General features: G+C 46.3%; 1 protein-coding gene across 1 annotated transcript in view; it reads right to left on the bottom strand.

Moving 5' to 3' along the window:
* The window catches only part of Etv6 (ETS variant transcription factor 6), a 241,487-nt gene that overhangs the window by 9,106 nt on the left and 208,220 nt on the right, over positions 1–24,161 (bottom strand). The window contains exon 5 of the mRNA XM_031383625.1: positions 11,306–11,854. Within this exon, the coding sequence (XP_031239485.1) occupies positions 11,306–11,854 (549 nt within the window). The remainder of the gene's footprint in view (positions 1–11,305; positions 11,855–24,161) is intronic.

Below are 24,161 nucleotides of genomic sequence, written 5' to 3'. Positions count from 1 at the left end.
GAACATGAATGTTTATTATTTTTAAACCACAAATTATTTACTAATTTTAAGTTTGTCTCGGGCTGGAGAGATGGCTCGGTGGTTAAGAGTACTGACTGCTCTTCTAGAAGTCCTGAGTTCAAATCCCAGCAACCACATGGTGGCTCACAACCATCTGTAATGAGATCTGATGCCCTCTTCTGGTGTGTCTAAAGACAGCTACAGTGTACTCATATCAATAAAATAAATAAATAATTTAAAAAGTTTGTCTCTCCCTCTCATTTTTTTAAAAAGATTTATTCATTTAATGTATATGAGTACACTGTTGTTATCTTCAGACACACCAGAAGAGGGCATCAGATCCCATCACAGATGGTTGTGAGCCTCCATGTGGTTGCTGGGAATTGAACTCAGGACCTCTGGAAGGGCAGCCAGTGCTCTTAACCACTGAGCCATCTCTCTAGTTCTAAGTTTGTCTCTCCTAAAGAGACAATGGTGAGTGTTAACTGTCAGGTTGACAGAATATACAATCACCAAGGTGATGGGGCTCTGGGAATGTGTGTGTGTGAATTATCTTGACTGAGTTAACTGAGATTAGAAGACCTGCTCACTGTGGGCGGTGCTATTCCCTAAATGGGTTCCTGGACTACATAAGTGGAGAAAGAGCTGAGCAGTAAAACATATTCACTCTTCTCTGCTTTCTGACTGTAGGTGTGATGGAGCCAGCTGCTTCAAGCTCCTGCTGCCTTGATTTCCCCACCATGATGTACCTTGACTTGTGAGCCAGAGTAAACATTCCCTATCACAGCAAAGGGAAAGGAAACCAGGGCAAGGGTCTTCTCCTCCATACAGTGCCATTCGAGTATTTTAAAGAAATGCCCATTACTTGGATCATCTCTTCTTCAAGAGGAAGTTTACGGAATAGATAATCTCAGATAAAGCTACTTTCCAACTGCAGGAGCAGTTCCCTGTTTCCTGCTGGGTGAGGTACCTGGCTAGCTGCCTCTAAGAAGCATTGTAAAAATCCCTTCCTGTGGTTAGGGAGAAATATTTTCACTCCCACGTCTGTCTCCGACTAGAGACTTATTGTATAAACCCACAGGACAGAGAATATAAAAAAAGATGGGCAATTCACACATAACCAATATGGCTCCTAAAAAAAAAAAATCCCTGTTAGACAAAAACCAATCTTTAAAAATTCTGAGTAGGCGGGTCAAATTACAGACAAGGGGGATTGTAATGATGGAGAATAAAATTTAACTTTCCAGAAAGTTTCTAAGAAAGTTGTTTTATGTTGTTTTACTTGCTTGAATGGAATTTTAAGTGAAGGTCTAAGAACCCTGCCTGTACGATGGGTTTAAGTTTACATTACCACTGGGACAGCAGTCAGTGTCCCTGGTTACACTTTTAACACCGACAACCTCAAAATTGCTAAGTTTATTGAAAGCCCAGCACCAGAGCAGGTACAGTAAGATATAAACTGAAAAGTGACAGCCAGCTTGCGACAGCCATTTCTCTGAGCTGAGCAGTGATTTTTTTCCATTCCAGCTGGTGTGTGACAATGTCTGGAGACACTTCCAGTTGTAACAGCAGGGGTGGATGGAGGTACTTTTGGCTACGGCTGCACAGGACCAGTCCCCACGACAAAGCATTCTTTGGCCTAAATAGCAAAAAAGTGTGAAAGTTGGGGTGCCCTTTACAGGAACACAGGTCCCCAGCATAGAGGGGATCGTCTGCCACCCAGTGGCTCTTTCCTCCCCCCAGGCCACGTCAGCTACTGCCCAGAAGTACAGAGTCTCTATATCCGGCACTACTGTGTGTTGATATGCAGACGTGTGTGTACAATGGGCAACGGCTTCTGTTCTGCTGTGGTGGAGGAAAACAGAAACCACGGAGTGCACGGTGACGCGCTGGGGAAGGGTGCAGAGGGGACAGGTAACAGGAACCACACAGATGCTTCCGGGCTTGCAAACAGATTCTTTCCTGCTGTTGGTCAGTTATGCAGCAGGAAGAAGGGGGACACACTGGACTCACCCTCATACCAAGTAGACACAGCTCACAACAGGAGGCTAGCAGCACCCCACCACGGCTTTGCTACAGGTAGCTGCAGCCTCTGGATTTCTATCCAGGGATAGCAGAGCGGGAGGGGCACAGGGCAACAAGTTATTTTTTTTTTAAACACCACCCTGAAACATTTCTCCTCTCTAGAGCTCTTGGATTTCATGCTGAAAACAGTACAGTGTCTTTGCTAGGATGTGAGAGGTCAGAACCACTTAGAACATTCCAGATGGAGCGAACGGTCTCTCCCTCCCCAGGGCTCATCGGGTCTTAGTCATTATCTTATCCACCTCCTCTAAAAGGGACACTGTGCAAAGCACAGGGGACAGAGGTCACAGATGTGAATCGTGAAGGAAGCCAGGGAAGGGACTCGAGGGGCGGGCTTTGTGGGTTCCTTAGCGTCACTTGCTGCCTGCCAACACCCCTGCCAGCTCAGGATGGACACCTGAGTGCTCCACTAATCTCTTAAACCCGAAGTATGACAGCTCTGTAGTGATGCAGAGGATGGGGTGGGGACCTGTGAGCATTAAATTAACCCACTTGTGTGTTACATTCCCGTGCTGTCTTACCATCAATCCAAAGCGCTCAGAAGCGGGCAGTATTCCCAATGCTACAGATAAGAGAGGAGACTTAAGCCTGGAGTATTAAGCCCTGCCCTGGAAGGCAAGAACCGAATTCCATCCTGCTGACTGCAGGGGCTGGGGGACCCACAGGTCCTCCCTGCTTTCCTGGGGATGCCCTGGCCTCAGTACTAGATCCTACCAAGAGAGGGCTCTGGGCGGAGGGCTCCAGAGGCTTACTTAGTCCCTGGGACAGGGTAGGAGAGAGTTGCTCTTTCAGAGTGAGCAAAACAACTATGGGATCCTTTTAGCTGAGGGAAACACCCCACAACTCTGTCCTTTAATACGAGATCCTACCCCTCATTAGGAAGGCTTAGGAGTGACTTGTGACTTGGCAACCCTCCCCCCCACCCCCATTTCTATGGCTCTTTTTATTTTATTTTATCTTTTTTTTTTTTGGTTTTCGAGACAGGCTTTCTCTGTGTAGCCCTGGCTGTCCTGGAACTCACTCTGTAGACCAGGCTGGCCTCGAACTCAGAAATCCGCCTGCCTCTGCCTCTCAAGTGCTGGGATTAAAGACGTGCGCCACCACCGCCCGGCATTTTTTTTTTTTTTTCTTGAAGGTTATTCCCGAGGCTCATTTACAAAAGGGGGAAAAATCCAAAAGCCTCACTTTAAGTTACTCTTGTTCAAATTTCTAGGAAGGAAACAGAGAAGGTGAGTGGGAGGCTGGAGTACACAGTGTATCTGCTACTGCCCCAGGGTCTCTGAGGCCACGCCTCCTACCATCCTCTACTGCCCCAGGCTCTCTGAGGCCACGCCTCCTACCATCTTTCTTGAGCTTCCCCCTCCCACTTTTATTGAAAATAGATTTTTTTCTCTCACCTAATCTATCCTATACACTTTCCCTCCCTTCACTCCTCTGATTCTCCCCACCTCCCCTCTCTTCTGGATCCGATCCCTTTCAGTCTCTCAGAAAACAGGCCTCCAAGGGATAATAATAAAATAAGACAAAACAAAACCTAACACACTGGAATTAAGACAAAACAAACAAAGAAAAGGGAAGAGCCCGAGAGAAGGCACAGAACTCAGGGACTCACTCATTCACACACTCAAGAATCCGGTAAAAACACTAAACTGGAAGCCATAACATACATGCGGAGGCCCTGGTGCAGACCTGCTGCCTGTCTCAGGCTCTGTGAGTTCACATGTGCACGGATCCTGTGGATTTAGAGGTTCTGAGACTCTCTGTGCCTTCTTCTCCACAGGGTTCCCAAGCCCTCAGGGAAGGATTTGACAGAGACACCCCCTTTAGAGCTGAGTGTCCCAAGGTCTCTCACTCCTTGCACAATGTCTGTCTGTCTGAAAGTTTTTGTATCTGTTCTTATCTGCTGCAGGAGAAAACTCTGATGACAGCTGAGGAAGGAACTGATCTATGAGCAATAGCAGAATGTCATTAGAAGTCATTTTATTTATTGCTAAATTTTTTTTTTTTAAAGACCAGTAAGTAGTATTTTGTTTAACTATATGTCCCTGGGTTATCTAGTCTCTGGTTCTTGGTCACTCAAGCAGTGTCCAGTATGGGTTCCATCTGGTGGAGTGGACCTTCAGTCAAATCAGATATTGGTTGGTTACTTCCATAAGCACTGTGCCACCACTGCCCTAGCATTTCATGCAGGCAGAAGGACACCATTGCAGATTAAAGGATTTATGGCTGGCTTGGTGTTTACATTTCTTTTGTGATAGTGTGTAGACTCGATCAAAGGTTTCTCTTAGAAACATAAACAGAATACCTTCTTGTACCAAAGATACCGGAACACATGGGTGAAGTCTTTATGAGGCCCCAGCTTGACTTCTCCATGTTCAGTGATCTGTGGTGTTACTTCAGCAATGGGGCCTTGCTGTCAGTCTGTGGAGAGCAACCTAACGTCTTGGCAATAGTCTGGGTTGTTTGGGGATTCCCATGGGACCCCTTTTGCCAACAACCTAATTAGATGTAACCCAGTCACGGTATGGTTAACAGGAGATGGGTAGCTGGGTCTCTGTTTCCCCATTATTTGGTATTATTATTATTTTTTTTTTTTTTTGAGGCAGAGTTTCTCTGTGTAGCCCTGGCTGTCCTGGAACTCACTCTATAGACCAGGCTGGCCTTGAACTCAGAAATCCGCCTGCCTCTGCCTCCCAAGTGCTGGGATTAAAGGCGTGCACCACCACTGCCCGGCGGTATTTTCATTTTCATAACCTTCATATATGCATATATTTTAGGAAGCTTCTACTATATTAGGTTTCCATACTAGCCCCGTCTCCCCCACTGGCCCTTCATTTTAGGGGTCTCTCCTGTATTCCCTCCCTCATCCCCCTGGAGGCTTCCAGGGTTCAGTTTCTGTGGACAAACGACTAACTATCCATGAATGGGCACTGTTTGGGCCCCTTGACAAGCGCAACAGGATGCTCGTGCCTCCCTAGTCCGAATCTCCTTGCTTCTGTTAAAGCTGGACTCTTGTAGGGAACATTTCTTTTTCCAGGCAGAGCAAAGGTTGCCTCTAAGGATCTGAGAGACTGCCATGAAGTGGGTTAGTGGGGAGCCTGGTGCTGGGGCGAGCGGACCCTGAAGGAGGGAATTCTAAGTCTTATTGGCTGTAGATCAGTAAGTCAATTGAACAACGGTATCCTGAAAGAAGTTCAAGTTGATGAGATTGAGATACTGCAACTAAAGTTACCAGGTAACTCACAAGAAAGGAAAGAATGCAGCCACTGTAGGCCACGGGCTTTGACTAAAGTCCCCACTCTTGTATAGCAAATGAACTAAGAATGAACTATGAAGCTGGAAGTGGTGGCTCAAGCCGGTAATCTCAGCACCCAGGAGCCTGAGTTTGGAGTTATGGTCAGCCTGGGCTACCCTACTTCAAAAGACAAACAGTGGGTTATAAGACAAATGTCAGATTACTAATGAATCTTTCCTTGGCAGATATTTAGATTAAGGTCAAGGAAGGACAAATATAAAATCTACTTAAGAGAAAATCAAAATGACCTAAAAAAAAAAAAAAAAAAGACTTGTCTGAGCCCGGTATGATGGTATCCGCCTGTAATCCCAGCTCTCAGAAGGTTGAGGCAGGAGAATCAGAGCATTGATCAATCTTGTGACTTTTACATAGAACAATGTCTCACACATTGTAAATACATGATGATTCTTAAATAAATAAACAAATGTAACAAGAAATTCAAATGTGTGAAGAATCCACGGTCCTGAGCTGTAGTTTACGTATGCTAACGATGCCATGGTGACCGTTCTGTATTGCTTCGTGAGCAGGGCCTACAACCCTGAACTTGTCTACTGGCCTATATCATCTGTTATTGTCCTTTTCAAGTGACTCAGACACGCCTCGTCACTTAAAGTGTGCATTTCCTCACCAGCAATAATTATGCTTCCTGCATCTTCAGCCTAAATTCTGTCTAAGGTTCTCAGATTACTGACTGTTCACGGGAATCGTAATGGGGAACACGGGGCACCCCACTGTTTAGGTACAAGGCCGATTGGTAAATATTTAAGACGTTGTGGCCATAGGTTCTCTGTAGTGACTCATGCTTGGGTCACGGTCTGAAAGCATAGACAATAATTTAATAAAAGCGTGGCTTCCCCCAATAAACTCATTTGCAGAATCAGGTGGTGGCCACATTTTGTCCAAGGCTTCCAATCCCTGTTGAGAAGTCTCTGGGGGGAAGCTCTTGGGGTGGCATGGGGACACAGGCTGGATTACTGATGTAGGTGAGCCGCACTTCCTCACCTCGTCCTAAGAAAGGACTCCAACACAAACAGCCTGATGCTTATCCAGAGGACAATCTCCAAGACCTCTTCTAATTTGCAAAGTAAAATTAAAACATGCTATATTTAAACACTTAACTTGTATTTAAACTGCTACTCACTTACTGAATTTTCCTATTAAATTAGTTTACCCACATGGTTAACGAATCTTTCCTTGGCAGATATTTAGATTAAGGTCAAGGAAGGGACAAATATAAAATCTACTTAAGAGAAAATCAAAATGACCTAAAAACAAAAACAAAAACAAAAAAAACCCAACTTGTCTGAGCCCAGGATGATGGTATCCACCTGCAATCCCAGCTCTCAGGAGGCTGAGGCAGGAGGATAAACTGTTTTTATCCAAGGGTAAGTTGTTAACAGTTTATGTGAACTTTTATTTGCATAATTCATCAGGTTTTTTTCAGAGATGGGAAAATAAGAGTTTATGAAAAATAATTTTTTAGTTGACTTGGATAGACAGGCTCTTGGCCTTGTATCTCTCTGAGAAATAGAAAAGAACACTGGGTCTTTATAGCTTCTTATGTTTGTGCCTGACTTTTCTCCATCTAGAATGGTCTTTTCTTTACTTCCCAAATTCTACGCATTATTTTTATTTATTTATTAAAAATGCTTGTTTTGGGGTTGGAGAGATGGCTCAATGGTTACGAGGACTGGCTGTTCTTCCAGAGGACCTGGGTTCAACTCCCAGCACCCACATGGTGGCTCACAATTGTCTGCAACTCCAGTTCTAAGGAATCTGACACACTCACACAGATATGCATGCAGGCAAATACCAATGTACATAAAATAAATAAATTATTAAAAAATTTTATTTTGTTCATTCTGTAAAACAGGCTGCCCTTGAAACCACAGAGATGTGCCTGCCTCTGCCTCCCAAGTGCTGGGCTTAAAGCCACACTCTGCCCCTTAAGCATTCTTTTAAGGCCATCTGAAAGGCAGCCCGGACTTCCTGTGGTACTTAGTAGGAGTCATAAGACAAGTATACACCAGGTGCTTTACTTTTATAGTGAACCTCAGCTCTTTCATGCCAAAGATCGAGTCTCATGTCTTTGTGAACTCCCACCCTGCAAGAATGCAGTGCAGACTCCTCCTGGGTGTCTGAACGCCCAAATCCTCCTATACCCAAGCCAATTACCCGTGAATGGCAAGAATCTGGGCTTGTGTTTTGCTCCACATTGGTAAGTGGTGTTTCTGTCTACACCCTCCAGCGAAGTTACTCATCAGTGTGACATTTGGCGGCACTTTCATTTCTTCCTGTGCTCAATTAAGGGGCTTCAAGGAACTATGGTTTCTCATCTAACAGCCGCTTTGCAGGGATTTAAAAGCATCTACGGCTGCTCACTAGACAGAACCTTACAGTACAAACAGCAGTGACTCACAGGGTTTGACCTTCAACAGACAGAATCACTTTTACTAAGATCTTAGGAGCCCAGAAAGACAGAGGGTTGGGGGAGGGAAGAGTAGAGGGTCTTCCAAAGGGGCAAAAGGAGTGTGGGGCTGTGAACCACCTCTGAAGAGGGCTGAAGAATCAAGACTCACTGTCGAACTGTGGACTTGCAGAGCAGGAAGGGACCCCAGCGACCACCCAACCTGACCCTGACCCCAGCATTTCGCCTCTGTGAAACAGCAATGCCTGCCAGTTAACTTGGCTCATCTGGAATTTGGGTACATTAGGTAATGTAGCTATTTAGGGATTTTACAACATTTACAAAGATCATAAGAACATGAATATATACTTGTATGGGACTCAGTCATCCCGGAGGAATGAATGCACTGTCCCCAGAAGATCTAACCCGGGGATAATCTTCTAGAATATTCTGCCTTCTTAGAGGCAAGGAAAAGCACACACTAGCTCTTTCTAAGTGTCCTGAGGACACGGCATCTGTGGATACCCAGGCTCATCACTGGACTGGCTGAACATTCCATGAAACTCCTGCATTTGTATGACACCGGGTTACATAAGGCCACTTTCACGCAAGTATAAAATGTGCTCGAGCAGTCTGCCATACCACCTGCCTCCCTCTTCTTTCCTCCCCTCTTCCTGTTCATTTCCTTTGTGACCCTACAGTTTCTTATATTTTCATACCTGTACCTGTATGAGCTTAAGTATCTACATAAAATCTAAGACCCACCAATGAGAGATAAGTGTGATAATTTGCCTTTGTGAGACCGACTAAAATTGCTTACTATGATATTCACCTCCAGTTGCATCTGAAGTGTTGAGCCTCCTCCATCCACTGCTGATGTTTGGGTTTATGGTTTTAAAAGTAGTGGTAGAACCGATGAAACAGATGTGCAACTTACAAGGGGAAAAGAGCGCTGTATATCTAAACAATTCCTTCGGCCCTCCTCCCTTCTCATACATGTTTTCTTTCTGGACCTATATGCCTATCTTAAGATTCTCAAGAAGTCTGTGGTGAAGTGAGGGTGGACATGGACAAGGAAGGAAGCTAGAGAGTCACTGCAGACAGCAGCCAAGTGACAGCAAGGCCACTAAACTCTCTTCTGAGCTTGGGAAAAGCCTTGGTGTCTTCGGAGCTGGATCTCCTTTGTGGTTTCCCTTGTACAAATGACCCATGCACATCACAGGGGTTCAACCTCAAAGGGCTGTCCTGAGAATTACAGACAAGCAATAGGATCTGAGGAAGGACCAAGACGGTGTGCAGCTAAGGTCACTTCCACCGTTCAGAAGTTCTCATCTCATCCCTTTTCTTCCAGTTGCCTGAGGAAATTCAGATATTTCTGTAAGTTTTTTTTCCTTTTTTGCCCCCTGACCACCCATCCTGCAGTTTCTTCATTATTAAAGCAAATCTCATGCGTAAGTAGAACAATGGTATGAACCACCACGCATCCGCTCACCCACATAATCACCCAATACCTCACGGCTAACCCCATTTTACTACATAGCCCATTCCTCCCTATCTAAACCTGCAGGACTATTTTGAATTGAATTCGAAGCACACGCCTTGTTGCACAGCTTTTTAAAACCTGCAAGCCACAGACAGCTGCTGTTTTACTGCTGTTGTTATGGTTCTGACCATCAAACCTTAGGGCTTTATGCATGCTAGGCAAGCATCCTACCACTGAGCCATACTTTTCGTACCCATTTTCTTTTGATCTATGTGTGGCCTTGTATGTGGGTGCATGGGTGTGTATGCGCTTGCTTGAGCATGTGTGTATATATGTGCATATATGTGCTTTGGGTGTCATTGCACAGGTGGTGCTATCTACTTTGTCTTCTGAGATAGGGTTAGCCTATCACTGGTCTGGAACTGGTCAAGTAGGCTAGGTTTTTTGGCCAGCAAGTCCCAAAGAAGTACATCTCTGTCCCCAAGTACTGGGCTTACAAGTGTATGCCACGACACCTGGGGCCTGGGGCCTAAGCAGAGAGCGTTAAGACTGCGCTATCTCCCCAGCCTCCCCATTTTATTTTCTTAATTCAACATCTTTGATGTAAATTATTATAGCAGTAAAGCCAAGGCAATGGTGAAGGTGTACTCAGGGACAGACAAACACCTAGAAACAAATGACTTAGACGAGAAGAGACAAGAAGTCAAGGCAGAGGTGAAGCAGGGCTTTTGCTGGGAACTGCTACATGCGGCAGCACCAGCTGGGGAGAAGGGCCCTTTATCCCGGCACTTGCATGGGGCTCTGCCCTAACTCCGGCTCTCTTCCACCAAGGGAAGCACAGCCATTCGCTTCACATCCCCCCAGCCAGTGTGCAGCTCTGGGCTCCTCCAGTCCCAATGCCGCAGCTTCTGCTTTGCATCCTCACCACTTTGGCCTTTTGTTGCACAGATGAACACCTGTAGACTGCACGGGTAAGCCGTGGAACTTTCATCATGTGCTTCTCCCTGTAAACTCAGGTCTACCAGGGAGAGGATGCTGGATGGTTAAATCGCGGCTGTAAGCACAGGGGTCGCATCTATCTATACGCCATAGGCGCCATTGTATACAGCACAGGGGTCACATCTATCTATACGCCATGGGTGCCACTGTATACAGCACAGGGGTCACATCTATCTATACGCCATAGGCGCCACTGTATACAGCACAGGGGTCGCATCTATCTATACGCCATGGGTGCCACTGTATACAGCACAGGGGTCGCATCTATCTATACGCCATAGGCGCCATTGTATACAGCACAGGGGTCACATCTATCTGTACGCTGTGGGTGCTTCATGGATGGCTCATGAATGGAGAGACACCCTCGAGGTAAAGACTTGACAAACAGTGTATACTGCCTGCCTTCTGGAGAATTCCATGTAAATTTTGGGCAGGCTAGCAAAGTTTTAATTGGTAGAGTCTTACCCCCCCCTCCCCTTGGTTTCTTGTTAGGAGAGCGCATTGGGGCCTTCCATCACAACTGAAAGAAGAATCTGGGAGTGAGTTTTCTCTGTCTAAATGACATAGCAAGACCTGCCTACTAACACCCTAATCCCAATTCTGCCCCCTCTCCCAAGGGGAAAGTGGCATTGAGTTGCTGTCAACAGGACAGAATTACAGGCATGAATCTGAGACAAAGGTTCTTCTAGGCTGTGTCTGGTCATTAATTAGCACCTGGATACTTCAGGATGGGCCCATTAGAGCACTTCATAAACCTTTGATTTTAAATGTTTTCCCTCAGCTGTGATTCTGAGGCAGCTCTCCTTGTGAGCTGGATGGAGGACATTCATTCCTTAACATTTCTGAGGCTCATTAACTACTCTCTCCTAGTGTGGCTCATTAACCAGGCCACGAGGGACTCGGTCTCATGCAGGCAGAAGCTTCCCCTTATCCTCCCCAAACCTTTGCAGGCCTGTAACACTGCCAGTTGTGTGCGGCTAGCTGCCTGGCTACTGCTGGGCCGAGGTGGGGCTGAGAGAGGGCTGGGCCCACTCACCTGCTATTCTCCCAATGGGCATGGCGTGCTCTTCAGGTGGGGACACAGAGACCATGATGTGGTTCATGTAAGCCAGGTCCTCCCGATGAGACAGGTTGATGGGCTTCCCTTCCCGATGCATCCCATCTTCAGAGAGCCGGGACTGTTTGAAATCTACCGAGTGCCGGGGGTTCAGGATCAAAGGGTGCATGATGGGGCTGGGCATCAGCTGGATCACTCGCGTGCTCTCCTGCCAGGGGCTGGAAGGCTTCGGGTTGGACTCCGAGGATGGTGGGCAGTGATTATTCTCCATAGGAGACACTGACAGGGGGTAGGATTCCTGGTGGTTGTTCTCCTGCTGTAGCCTTGGCCCCTGGGCTCTCTCTGCTGGTGAGAGGCGGCGGATCATGTTGTCCAGCGGGGACCGCAGGGGCCGCTGCTGCTCGGGGTCAGGAGAAGGCCTGTGGTTTGTGGTGATGGGTGACCTAGGGCGATGTAAGAGTTCAATGGTGGGAGGGTTGTGGTGCACGCTCTCCGCCGGCGTCCTGGGTGTCCTCTGGACACAGTTGTCTGTGGGGCAAAAGGAAAGACAATCACAGATCAATCACAGACCACCGTGAGTCCGCAGCCCCATGAGCTCACCATGGCTCTGTAGGCAGCAGTACCGGAGTATGAAGCCTTTCTAAAAGCAGGTCCCTGTGGTTCTCCCTTCGCTAAGACAAAACTACAGAGCATACTTGAAACTGCTTTCCTACCCTGGACAAGCTAGGGACGTCCATCAACATCTGGCATGTGTCAGTGCCTGAAAAACACAAGGAATCCAGTGGCCTTCTCTGTCTCCTCCCCTCTGGACTCCTCCTCCGGGCAGGTTTCAGAAGTGAGGTGTTTTTAGAGGTCTCTCTCCAGATGCTCTGGTGAGCTTAAGTTTTCATTTTCTCCCTGTTATGGTATTGTCATGGCTGTTGGCGATGACAATTAATGATAACTCTATTCTACGTGCTCGGTTTTATTATTTAAAACTTGGATCATTCTTAGGAGGGAAATACACTACACCCATTTCAGAGATTATAAAAGTGAACCACAGACATCTTCCCTGCACTGTGCGGCCAGTGGGTAAAGGATCAGAATTAGATTCTAAAATCTGCAAGTATTACGGCACTTGTCACACAGACCCCAGGGGACAAAATCATGTACAGAAATTTGTTCCCAGCAGCAACAATTGAGGTTTTTATAGAATGGTGATTTTGTACTTGAGGGAGCCTTTAGGAGTGTGTCTGTGAGTGTGCCGATCATCCTGAACTCAGAGTGAACTCAGAGTTAGTCGTGGAAGCAGGAAGGGCAGGCTTACAGGCACCCCAACAATGCATGCTCCTCATCGCACTATGATTTACATACTGCTGAGGTGTCCACAGCTCTAGAGGTGAAGTAGCTGTGGGGCTGGGCTGAGGATGGACCAGCTCATGGGAGACTTCGGTTCCCTGCTGAAGCTCAGGCCAGGTATCTGCCCATAGCAATATATGAGCTAGATTTAACTCGTATACATCTATCGTCATGGGGCACCCTGGCCACGGGTGTTTCTGAGGCAGTCTCACTCAGCAGGAAAATGAGCACTTTTGCGGATCCCTATTCTGGCCACAAACTTACCTATAGTTCCAAGTGTTAAAACAATGTCAAAGACAACACCTTTGTTTATGATGTTTAAACCCAAGAGAGGGAAGTGGGACTCTACCAGGGTCAGAGGAAAAGGTGGGGTTCACATACGGTTTATATTAGGTTAGAATGAAAACAGAGAATTTTTTCTTTTTAAAATTCTACTAGACTCCCTCATCACTGGACAAAAAATATAGTGAATACAGCATACAAGACTCAGAGAAAGGGAAATGCCTGTTTCATGACTACTGTATGACCTGATGCCAGAGATTCAATAATCCTTCTTCTCTGGGACAGATATCCTAGGACACATATTTACTAATCTAGATCACTAAATGGTAAGAGTACTAACCAACCAGAAAAAGGAATGAAAAGATATCTCAGTATTCTGCTGAGGATTGGTATTCAGGCAATATGGTCAGATATGAAAGGTACAGTAAAGGCTTTAAAACCAGCCACAATTCACTAACAAAAGAAAGAGGAGTTCCAGTTTCAATAACGGCAGAGTGGCCCTTTCAACCCAAACTTCCTACAGGTAGACTTCACAGAAAATGGATACAATAAACTAAAAAAAATCCATGTGAAGATATTGGTCAATGACCCCAAATAGATGAAACACAAGGAACTTTATTCTTAAAAGGTGGGGCCTTCCTAGAGCACAACAATGTACACACACACACACACACACACACACACACACATATATTACACACACATTATATATATTACACACACATATATTATACACACATACATTATATATATATTACACACATACACACACATATATTACACACACACACACACACACACACACACACACACACACACACACACAGAACCATTCCCCAAGAGTACCCTCATCAGTTACTGGACAAGGCAGTCTGAAGATGAAAAGAACTTGTGTGAGCTGCCAGGATGCAAGTAGGCGCCAAAAATGGAGACACTTGCGGAAGCCTCATCAAGGACAGCATACCAGCAGAGAACTCCCTAAACAGCATGCTAAAGTTCTCTCACATTCTTGTCTGACTCCTGAACAATGCACACACCCGGGGGACTCGGAAGCAAGGGCTGTGTGGCTGAGAGGAATGAACAGAAGTCCCAGCTCCTGACCACTGTAGCGGAGAAATGGGTCAGAGCTTGAGACTCACTAAGTTAAAAGGCTCCTCAACGCCCCAGCATGGCCACACGTTAGTGTAGCAAGGCCTGTGTTACACTACAAAGGGTCCGCGCTGAGGGCTGAAGGCAAAGCTGAGATAGATTTGCCCCCAGAAAAATGTAAACCAGCTGCTCCACGCTAAAGAGACTGGCCAATGGCTGAACTATCTGCAAGCATAAGGGTCACGGCTCTTCACGGGAAATGTACACAGCCCGAAGTCTCTTTCAATGTGCTAACCGTAAAGTTCAGCATACACAGTTTTTCTAGACACAGAAGATGTGACCTATTATTAAAAGGCCACCAACAGAAACAGATTCTGTGACATTGATGGGATTAGCTGCAGAGACTTTAAAGGAATTTAAGGAGCTGTTAGCATTTCAGGGACATCACCGTTACAATAAGATATGATGTACAGGAACTGTCAAAACAGAAACGTAGGAAACAAAAATAATGACTCTAGAGCCAAAAAGGACAATATAGGAAATAAAAGAGTAGATTGGACAGACGTGCTAGCACACTGGAGGTGAGAGAGGAAACCAACAAATCATGACATTAACTAATCAAATACACCTAAAGTGTGCAGGGAATGGGTGGGAGGGGAAAGGGAAGAAATAAAGGCCAAGTTTTAGTAACTAGAGCCATAATATTAACAAGAAACTAGAAAATTCCAGAAGCTCAGCAAACCCAAGCAGGTTACACACAATGGAAATGGCACATAGGCACTCCTCTTCCTCCTGCTTCACACTTAGCTACCAGACCCTGCTGACCTTGGTGTGGAGGTCACTTGCCTACGTGACCTCAGTCTTGCGTCCCCTGCTGTAACCCCCACCTGCCTATGTGACTCTTGTCATCTGCCCTGCTTGCTGTATGGTATTTAAGCCTGAATTTCACCTTATACAAATACATTCAGATTCAACACACCCTTGTGTCTCGAGTCTGTTTGTCATCCGCCAACTTATTGTCCACCTGACCAGAATTCTCATCCTGTGGAAATTGGGGTCCCTGCAACGAACCCGGTCCGCGGCACAGCAAGTTAGCAAATGCATTGAAAGTGGTCAGTCAAGCACAGTCTTGGGCTGGGTGTGATGGTGTAAGCCTTGAATTTTAGCATTTGGGAGGCTGAGGCAGGAGTACTGTCAGGAGCTTCAGGCCAGCTTGGATTATACGGTGGATTTTCATAGTGAGTGTGAAGACCTTGTCTTAAAAATCAGAATGTGTGGGCTATGAATCCTGAAGGTGGTACGGGGTAGGTGGGAGGGAAGATCAGAATCAACATGATAATTGTTCATCAAAAACCCCCCAGAATCTGAAACTTGCTGAGTGTGTTTATAAAATGCCACCAGTGGAAAACACCACATTGTGACATTTGTTTCATCAACAAAACAGCTGAAAAAACATTCCATCGGATTTCCTGCAGGCTACAAGTGTAGTGTATGTACGAAATATAAAGAGAATTCATGTTTAGACTTGGGTCTTATCACCAACCTGTCTCACCATAAATAAACACCCCCAAATCTGGAAAACCAAAAACCAACCAACCAACCAACCAACCAACCAACCATCCAATCAACCAACATCCGTACCGCCACTACCATGGCCACCCCCCCCAAACCCAAATCTAAACTTTGGACCCAGGCCTCTTCTAAGGGACAATCAAAGCCAGCCAGCATACATTAAGCAGCTGTTCAGCTATGACTGCTTGCTTTTAAAGAGGGAGCAGGGGAGATCCACCAACCACTGCAACCTTGAGGCCCTTTCTAAGATTCTGCTTCACGCTGTAGACGTTTTCCAGCGGGTGACCACTGAAAGCACAGGCAGAGGAGCTACCTGTGTCGAGTTGAAACACTGGCTTTGTGGTTCTCCTTTTATAAGCAGCCTTTATCTCTGTAGGCCTACCCAGAAGTATTTATGGCTGAAATGATACTCATGGGAGGTGAAAAAGAGCCAGGGATATGGGATATGGAGGGAACAGTTTGGCGGTGACAGGGTCTTGAGTGTAGTGGTGGGCACACGGCGCTTCCTTAAAGAGTCCTCTCTACTTCTCTATCAGCGATGGATAGTTTTTACTAGAAAAGCGTTGTCCCTTCTCTTCTTAAGAGACAGGGTCTTACTCTGTAGCAATCCTAACTCAAAGCAATTGTCTTGCCTCAGACTCCCAAGTGCTAGGATTGTAGGTATGAACTACTGTGTCTGCCTAAGGACAATCCAGAGACTGCTCCACCTGGGAATCCTTTCCATATTCAATCATCAAACCCAGACACTATTGTGGATGCCGGCAAGTGCTGGCTGACAGGAGCCTCATATAGCTGTCTCCTGAGAGGCTTTAACAGTACTCGGCTAATACAGAAGTAGAGACTCACAGCCATCCATTGGACTGAGCACAGGGTCCTCAATGAAGAAGTTAGAGAAAGGATCCAAGGAGCTGAAGGGTTTGCAGCCCCTTAGGGCAAACAACAATATGAACTAACTAGTACCCTCAGAGATCCCAGGAACTAAACCACCAACCAAAAGCAGACGTGGTGGGACTCATGGCTCCAGCAGCATATGTACAGCAGAGGATGGCCTAGTCAGTCATCAATGGGAGGAGAGGCCCTGGGTCATGTGAAGGTTTATGCCCCAGTGTAGGGGAACGCCAGGGCCAGGAAGTGGGAGAGGGTAGGTTGGTGAGTAGGGAGAGGGGGAGGAAACAGGGTTTGTTTTTTGGTTTTTTTTGTTTTTCGGAGGGGTAACCAGAAGAGGAGCTATCATTTGAAATTGAAATAAAGAAAATATCTAATTAAAAAAAAAAAGAAGTCTTGATCTATGTTGCCTGGACAGAGGTTGGACTGGTGCATGCCATTTGCCTCATACTCCTTCTAGGGCACTGTTTTTTGTAGCTAAAATGGACCTAAATTTTGCTGCCCATAAAGACAAACTGACCGTGGTTCCTTTTTATTTCTCAGTGCAAGGTTACTGGAAAGTAATTACTTGGGAAGGTTTCATTCTGGGTTTCAAATATTTTCTAAATGTCACTCTTTGCTTAAAAGATGTCCCTCTTTACTTAAAAGACTATTGAGGACCGTGGAGACCACGAACTAGAAAAATATCTCATCTCCGGAATCCATTTCCCGTCTTCTGAATTACAAAACAGACACAGGCGTTGGTCAATAATCTGGTTACCTGCAGGCTCTCTTTGATGTCTTGGCTTCAAGGCCTTGGTGTGGGTGGGTAGTTGGGGCAAGCCTAACAAACCTTAGGAAGTCAGGGAGGGCTCTGAGCGGAAGCACTCTCACGCCAAGGGGAAGAGGGGAGCTGATGTAACGTCCTGGGGAGATTTCACTCTCTGTTCCTGCCCAGGTCTTCGGGAACAATGAAGGAGGGAGACAGTGGTCCAGATAATTCAACTCAGAGCGGACTTCAGACTTTGGATCCTGGGCAGGAACAAGATGTGGAAGAGCTTGATTTATTTATTTCTCTGCAGACACCACCGAGAGAGGAAGCACTTGATGGAGCTGATAACATTAATGGTAGACAAGTGGATCTGAGGGTATTTAATTCCCGGCTCCTGGTGGTCTGGGCACAGCCACTGGGAAGGCCGAAAGGTCTGCAACAAGACCTTCCAAGCTTTGTCTCGGTACAAAGCTTGCACCCACGGATGGAGCAGGCTCCGATCCTGCCCTGCTGCCTGTTGCTCTGTTATTCTAAGTTGGCACCGAGTGTGGAAACTTAAGAGACTGGAGCCGACAGGCAGAGGGGCTCTGGACACAGGAAATACACTGCTTAGACAGTGAGTGAGTGCATGAGACTCCCTCAGATGTGGGAGTCTCCTGTGTCAGTTTTTTTTTTTTTTGGGTGTTGGGGAGGGGGTGGCCTTGAAGTCTGGGTTTGTGCTTGGTAAGTTGCTCAACTGGAGAACCAGGAGACTGTCCATCGTGCCACCTTGGTTCTGAAGGTCTTGATAGGGGAGGGGACGCACAAGGAAGAGGGAGGAGCTACGCGTAGTGAGTGTAGACACTGAGGCGCAAAGGAAAGAGCCTAAAGCCCAGTGAGGAACATCCATTTTGTGGCTGACAGTGAGCTTTCTGAGCCCAGAGCTTTGTCTTTATAAGTATCTTTAGACGCAGAGGATCCCACTGTTTGAACCAAACAAATAAAATAGAGATGAGAATAAGAATCTGCATCCTCTTTTATATCATTTATTAGGCCCCCCACCCCTATCTCTCTACCCCAACTCCCACCCGTGTGTGTGTGTGTGTGTGTGTGTGTGTGTGTGTGTGTGTGAGAGAGAGAGAGAGAGACCAGATCGGTGATGGCTAGTCTTGACTGTCAACTTCCTAGGTTATGAAATCACCACGAGAACATGCCTCTAGGTGTGTTTAAGGGTGTTCTCAGAAGGGTTTAAGTAAAGAGGAAGACCCTGAATTGCAGGCAGCCCCATCCTATGGGCTGGTATTACAGACATAATGGAGTGGAGAAGCAAGCTCAGTACCAGCTTTCATGTCTCTCTGCTCTGACTATGGATATAACATGATTGGGGGCTTCACCCTCCTGCCAATGTGCTTTGCTCACGACGATGGACTGTGCCTTCAAACTGTGAGCCAAAAGACTTTCCCTTCAAGTTGCTTTTGTTTGCCATCTTGTCATAGCAATTAGAAAAGTAACAGATATAGAATCCTATGTAGACCAATCTGATCTTGAACTCATTATATAGTTAACAATGGCCTTGAATTCCTGATCCCCTTGTTTCTATCATTTTTATTTGAATTCATCGAAAAGCCCCAATTCAGTCACATAGAAGCAATTAGTAAGTCTAAAAAGGTTATGGCAGATATCTCATGTTCATAGATCCCATGTCAACATAGATCCCATGTCAACATACATGTCACCCCATATCATCCCCAGGCTCCGAGAAATAAGTCAGGGGACTCAGTAGCCTCAGGCCACTGTGTTTCACAGGATTCCAGAGAGGACCACACCTCAGCAGTTTTGTAAAAGCCAAGCAAAAGTTAAAGGCGCCAGCTCAAGCTCTATGAGGTGAACGTTTATTTCAGACACACAACATCACGTCCTCTTAACCCTGTTATTAGGTTCTCTACTGTGCCTTCCCACTCCCAAATCTGTACGTTAAACTTCCAGGCTCTCAGAAGGTGGCCTTTATGAAAAGGAGATCCTTGGAGACATAATTAGTTAAGAGGAGGTCATTTTATGTGTTAGGAGGGTCCGGTCGACTGTGGGCAGCATCATTCCCTGCCAGATGGTCCTGGGCTATACAAGAAAGCTAACTATGAGCCTGGGAGAAAGCCTGGGAGATAACCAGCAATAAGCATAACTCCACGGTCTTTTCTTCTCGTGAAAGGAAAACACGGGCCAAGTTTAGTGAAAACAACAGGGTAGGTTAGCTGCCAGGAGAAGGGGGACGGAGAGGGGAAGGAAAGCTGCCATTTGCAAGGAAGAGCAACAAGTACTCCTGTGGCAAAATAAGAGAGGGCTTCAGAAAAAAAAAGAGTAAAAAAGGTCAGAATACCATAGAAAACATGCTTAGCTCTTGGTCAGTACCAAAAAAAGTATAAAGAGAAGTTAAAAAAAAAAAAGTAATGCTCTTAGTCCTAACTCAGTAAAGTGGACAAACAGCAGCAGAGGCTCCACAGAGCTGTCTGATGGCAGAGGCTCCACAGAGCTGTCTGATGGCAGAGGCTCCACTTCACTGCTTAGCCATGCTTTCTGCATCAAGTTCCAGCTATGACTTCCTTCAGTGATGGAAATGTAACCTGTAAGCCAAAAATTACCTATGTGGTAATTTTTATGTAATTGAAAATTTTATGTGTATGGGTGTTCTGTTTGTTCACCTGTGAGCCATGTACATGCAATGCCTATGGAAGCCAGAAGGGGGCACTGGATCCTGTGGAATGGGTGTTATAGACAGTTGTTATCTGCCACATGGGTGCTGGGAACTGAATCTGGTGGGTCCTCAGGAAAAACAGCAAGTGTTCTAAATCCACAAGCCATGTCTTCAGTCCCAGTGTTTTGGGTCATGATGCTTGTCACAGCAACGAAGGGGAAACAGAACATCTTACTATTCAATGACTGGTACCTCTGTAGAAAGGAGGTTGTGGACATAGACACATTCACACGGGAAGAATTCTATGCCAAGGGCAGGGCAGGGCCTCCAAGACAGGCAACACTATGGATTACCTGCCAAACAGACTTCTGTAGCCAGGCCTTCCCCTCAGGTTTCAAGGAAACCAACCCTGATGGTGGGCTTCCAGAGCAAGACATACTGAAGTGCTGTGTCTACAGCTGTCTAGTGTTGTGCCTGTTACAGCAGCCTAGCAGTATGCTAGACTTCCCAGTCCCAGTTTCCGCTTGGTCGGAGACCATCTACTGACCTTTTACCTGGCCATCTCAGCTGAATTCCCCTTTAGGGCCTAAGAAGTAAATAGCTGTGATTGGAGGGTAGAGTTCAATAAACAACAAACCCTGGACTTTTTATAAGCATTTGGTAACACACGGGCTGAAGGAAACAAACAAACAAACAAACAAACAAACAAAACTGGTTCACTGATCTTCCCTCAGGCCAGACAGCTGCTGCCTGCAAGTGAGTTGTCCCCTCCAGTGGGCCAGCATAGATCATCTACACATTTGCAGGCATAGTCAGTGGCGGAGTAGAGAGGCCTCTCTCGGTTTCAACCCAGCAGCCGAAAGAAGTGATTTAAGGAATCAGGGTGCAGGGGTAGGATGTCAGCTAGGGAGACGGCTCAAGGGTTAAGAGCACTGGCCACTCTTACAGAGGAGGAGTGTTCAGTTCTCAGCACCCACACGGTTCACAACCATCCATAACTCCAGTTCTGAGGGAAACTGTACGCACTGGGTATACATATACGCACATGCAGGCAAAACACTCACGCGCACAAAATAAAATAAATCCTCAAATAAATCAAGGGGAGTTTGGAGGTAGTTTGGTTGTAGAGTGCTTGCCCAATATGCACACAGCCCTGGGCTTGATCCCCAACATCAAATAAATGAGGGATGGAGATGGATAGCTGTATTTAAAGTAATCCTTGGCTACATAGTGAGCTTGAGGCCAGCTTAGGTTATATGAGACCCTGTCTTTAAAAAAAAAAAAAGACAATCTGAAATGAGCCAATTAGACCTGTGGGGAAATAGCCAACAGAGAGTGGGGAGAGAGCAGCACAGAGCTAAGGCTGAAGAGTCTTGGATCAGCAGCCCTTCAGCAGAGAATGTCCTTCTTTAGAGTTGAAATCCACTGAGTCCAGTGCCTGATCTCCAGGGGACTGGCTAGATTTTCCCAAAGTTTCTCAGAGACTTTCTGCCCCTCTCTGGAGTTACTCATGTGTATAGGAATCTCCCGTCCATGGAACTTTTGGCTGGAGAGGCTAGACTCATCCCAGACCTGAAGGCATTCTTCAGACCACCGCAGACAGAGGAGGAAGACTGAGGGCTGGCGGGAGATGCCAAGAGACTATGTGCACTGTCCGGTGGCTTCCTCTGCTGTGGCCAGCACATGCTGAAGAGGGGATGGAGGTCAGAAAGGACAAGGGCAAGTCCGCCATGGCCCTGAAACAGGAAGGAAGGGGCTTTGCCTCCATTTTGTCATCCTTTAGTTGGGAATAGGAAGTGGCGATCTGGGCCTGTTCTTATTCTCCAGGGACCTCTCATGACCTGATGCCAGCTTTTAGAATCCCAGCGTAGAGAGGGGTAAGAAGGTTAATCTTATATTAAATGTAAGAGGAGACAAACAGAGATTGACAGAAGGTTCTAGATAGGGGGCACAGCAACACGTGCTCACTACCTAACAGGCCATCCTCTGCAAACAATGAAGACTGACACAGTCCCCAGAGCAGTTCTGAAAGAGATGGTGCCCAGAGAGTCTAGGGCATGGGATGCACAGATCTGACACCTGAGCCAAGCACAAAGACTGTTCCCAAAGATGAAGGTTAGGAAACATAGAATTGGAAGCAAAAAAAGGAAAAGGACCATTTCACTCTGAGGTGGAGTTACTCAACCCCACTCAAGTGTGCTGAAGCACAGGTCAGGCTACATACGGCTTATACATATTTTATCACAATTAAGAATTTACAAGAAAAGGATGATTAAAAACTCAACTAAGTAACGGGAAGACGTGCCAACGAATAATGACAACGAATGACATTTACTACATTTACTGGTGCCTCCTGACAGGTGCTTTTCCTGGGGGCAGTTCTCAGGGTAGTTCATTCTCCGTTTCGTGGTCCTAGGCAGGTACTGCTATTTTCCTTCTCTGACACACGGAGGAACTAACTTGCCCCGAGACAGAGAGCAGGTAAACTGGGAAAGTCAGAACGTCTTTGAACCCAGGTGGCCTGGCACATGTTCATGGCGCTCTCTGGCTCCTTCAGGCATTACACAGTTAAAATATATAACAAACGATGTCATTTCCTGGCTGGTGTCATCTTTGACACTTCATTTATCAATACTATTCCAGTAAGACTAGAGAAACAAGTGTTTTTTTTTTTTTTTTTTTTTTTTTTTCCATAATCAGTAAAGGCCCTGGCCAGGGGCAGCCAAAAGCTCTCTCTCTGTGGTGCCTCTCGGCAGCAACTGTAAGGAAGGCCTGGCTTCCAGGGGAGAGCTGCACGGGGTCACTGGCTTCCACGTCCAGACTCCAGCATCAGATTCAGACCCTATCCATCACACTGTCTACTCATCCGGGGAAAACCAGCCGATCAGGTTTATTCCTTCCAATTTTGAGTAAGTTTTTAAAAATCATGAACCAGGGTTGGGATGTAGCTCAGTTGTTAAGAGTGCTTGCCCACCAGGCAACGAGGCCCTGGGCTCTGTCCTCGGGTACCACATAAAACCCAGCACAGTAATGTCCTATTATCCCAGCTCTGGAGAGGAGGAGGCAGGAAGACCTTGCCTACTTGACTACACAGTGACTTAGAGGCCAGCCTGGGCTACTGAGATGTTGAGTCAGAAAAATAAAATAGGTCATGAACTAAAAGACCTCTGCAAAATTCTCTGTGACATTTTGTGTTTACGTTTATCGCACAAAGGGGTTACCAGAGCCACTGTGCCCTCGTAGGGTCCTAGAAATCGCCTTAATAGCATAATCTCTATGAAACTGTCTCGTTTTCCAACCATTTCCTCTATTTTCAGGCTGTAAGAACACTGAAAACTTACAAAAAAACCATGAGAAGAACACTCTGGTCGGTTGTGAACCTCACCTAGATTTAAGTTTTAGCTTTGTGTGTCGGGACATAGGACTCTGCAAGTAAAAAGCGCTCGCCATGAAAGTGTGCGGACCAGGGCTCGGACACGCAGCACTCAGAACCGCTGGGTGGTTGTGGTAGCTCATCTACAATCCCAGCAAAGAGGAAGCAGAGACAGGGGATCCTGAAGCAAGCTAGCAGGCTTGGTGAGATTTGGGTTCAAGTGAGAAACTGTGCCCCAATATCTAAGCTAGCGGGATTGAAGAAGATACACAAACACACATGCACGCACGCACGCACACAATCAAGTCTCCATTTGCCCCTTGGCCTGGAAGAGTATTATTTAATTACTACAATCTCTCTTTCCTCATCTATAAGTTTAGGATAATGTAACTTGTTTTAAGGATGTTTGTAAAGACTGGAAAATTGGAACATTTCAGAGCTTAGCAGGCAGGACTCAATAAAAAATGTCACACGCCTATCTTTAGTTATGTCACCAAAGCTGTGTATGAACAGACTCCTAAGGAACCTGGGTTTGGTAGTGAAGGAAGGAGTAATGTTCCCCTCAAGAGAGAGAGAACATACAAATGAAACCCCAGTGGGCCAAATCAGAATGCACGTCACCTTCCTGTACCCCCAAAAGAGGAGACTGCCATCTACATCCTGTGCTGCTCTGTGTGCCAGCTGCAGGAAAGATGGGACTATGTTTTGATGGGTGGAACTCCTCAGCGTGATGGGAAAATTTCACATGCACCTCGTGACCGAAAGGTGCCAGGAGAGCAGCCCTGTCCTCTCAACACCTCACCAACCACCACAGAAACACTCAGCAAGGCGTGTGTGCACTGAGGTGAGGTGGACGGAGTGGGAGAGTGGGGGGGGG

Source organism: Mastomys coucha, unplaced genomic scaffold (assembly GCF_008632895.1).
Source record: "Mastomys coucha isolate ucsf_1 unplaced genomic scaffold, UCSF_Mcou_1 pScaffold20, whole genome shotgun sequence".
Taxonomy (NCBI): Eukaryota; Metazoa; Chordata; class Mammalia; order Rodentia; family Muridae; genus Mastomys; species Mastomys coucha.
Note: the sequence above shows the minus strand (reverse complement) of the source record. Positions and strands in the feature narration are given on the sequence as shown.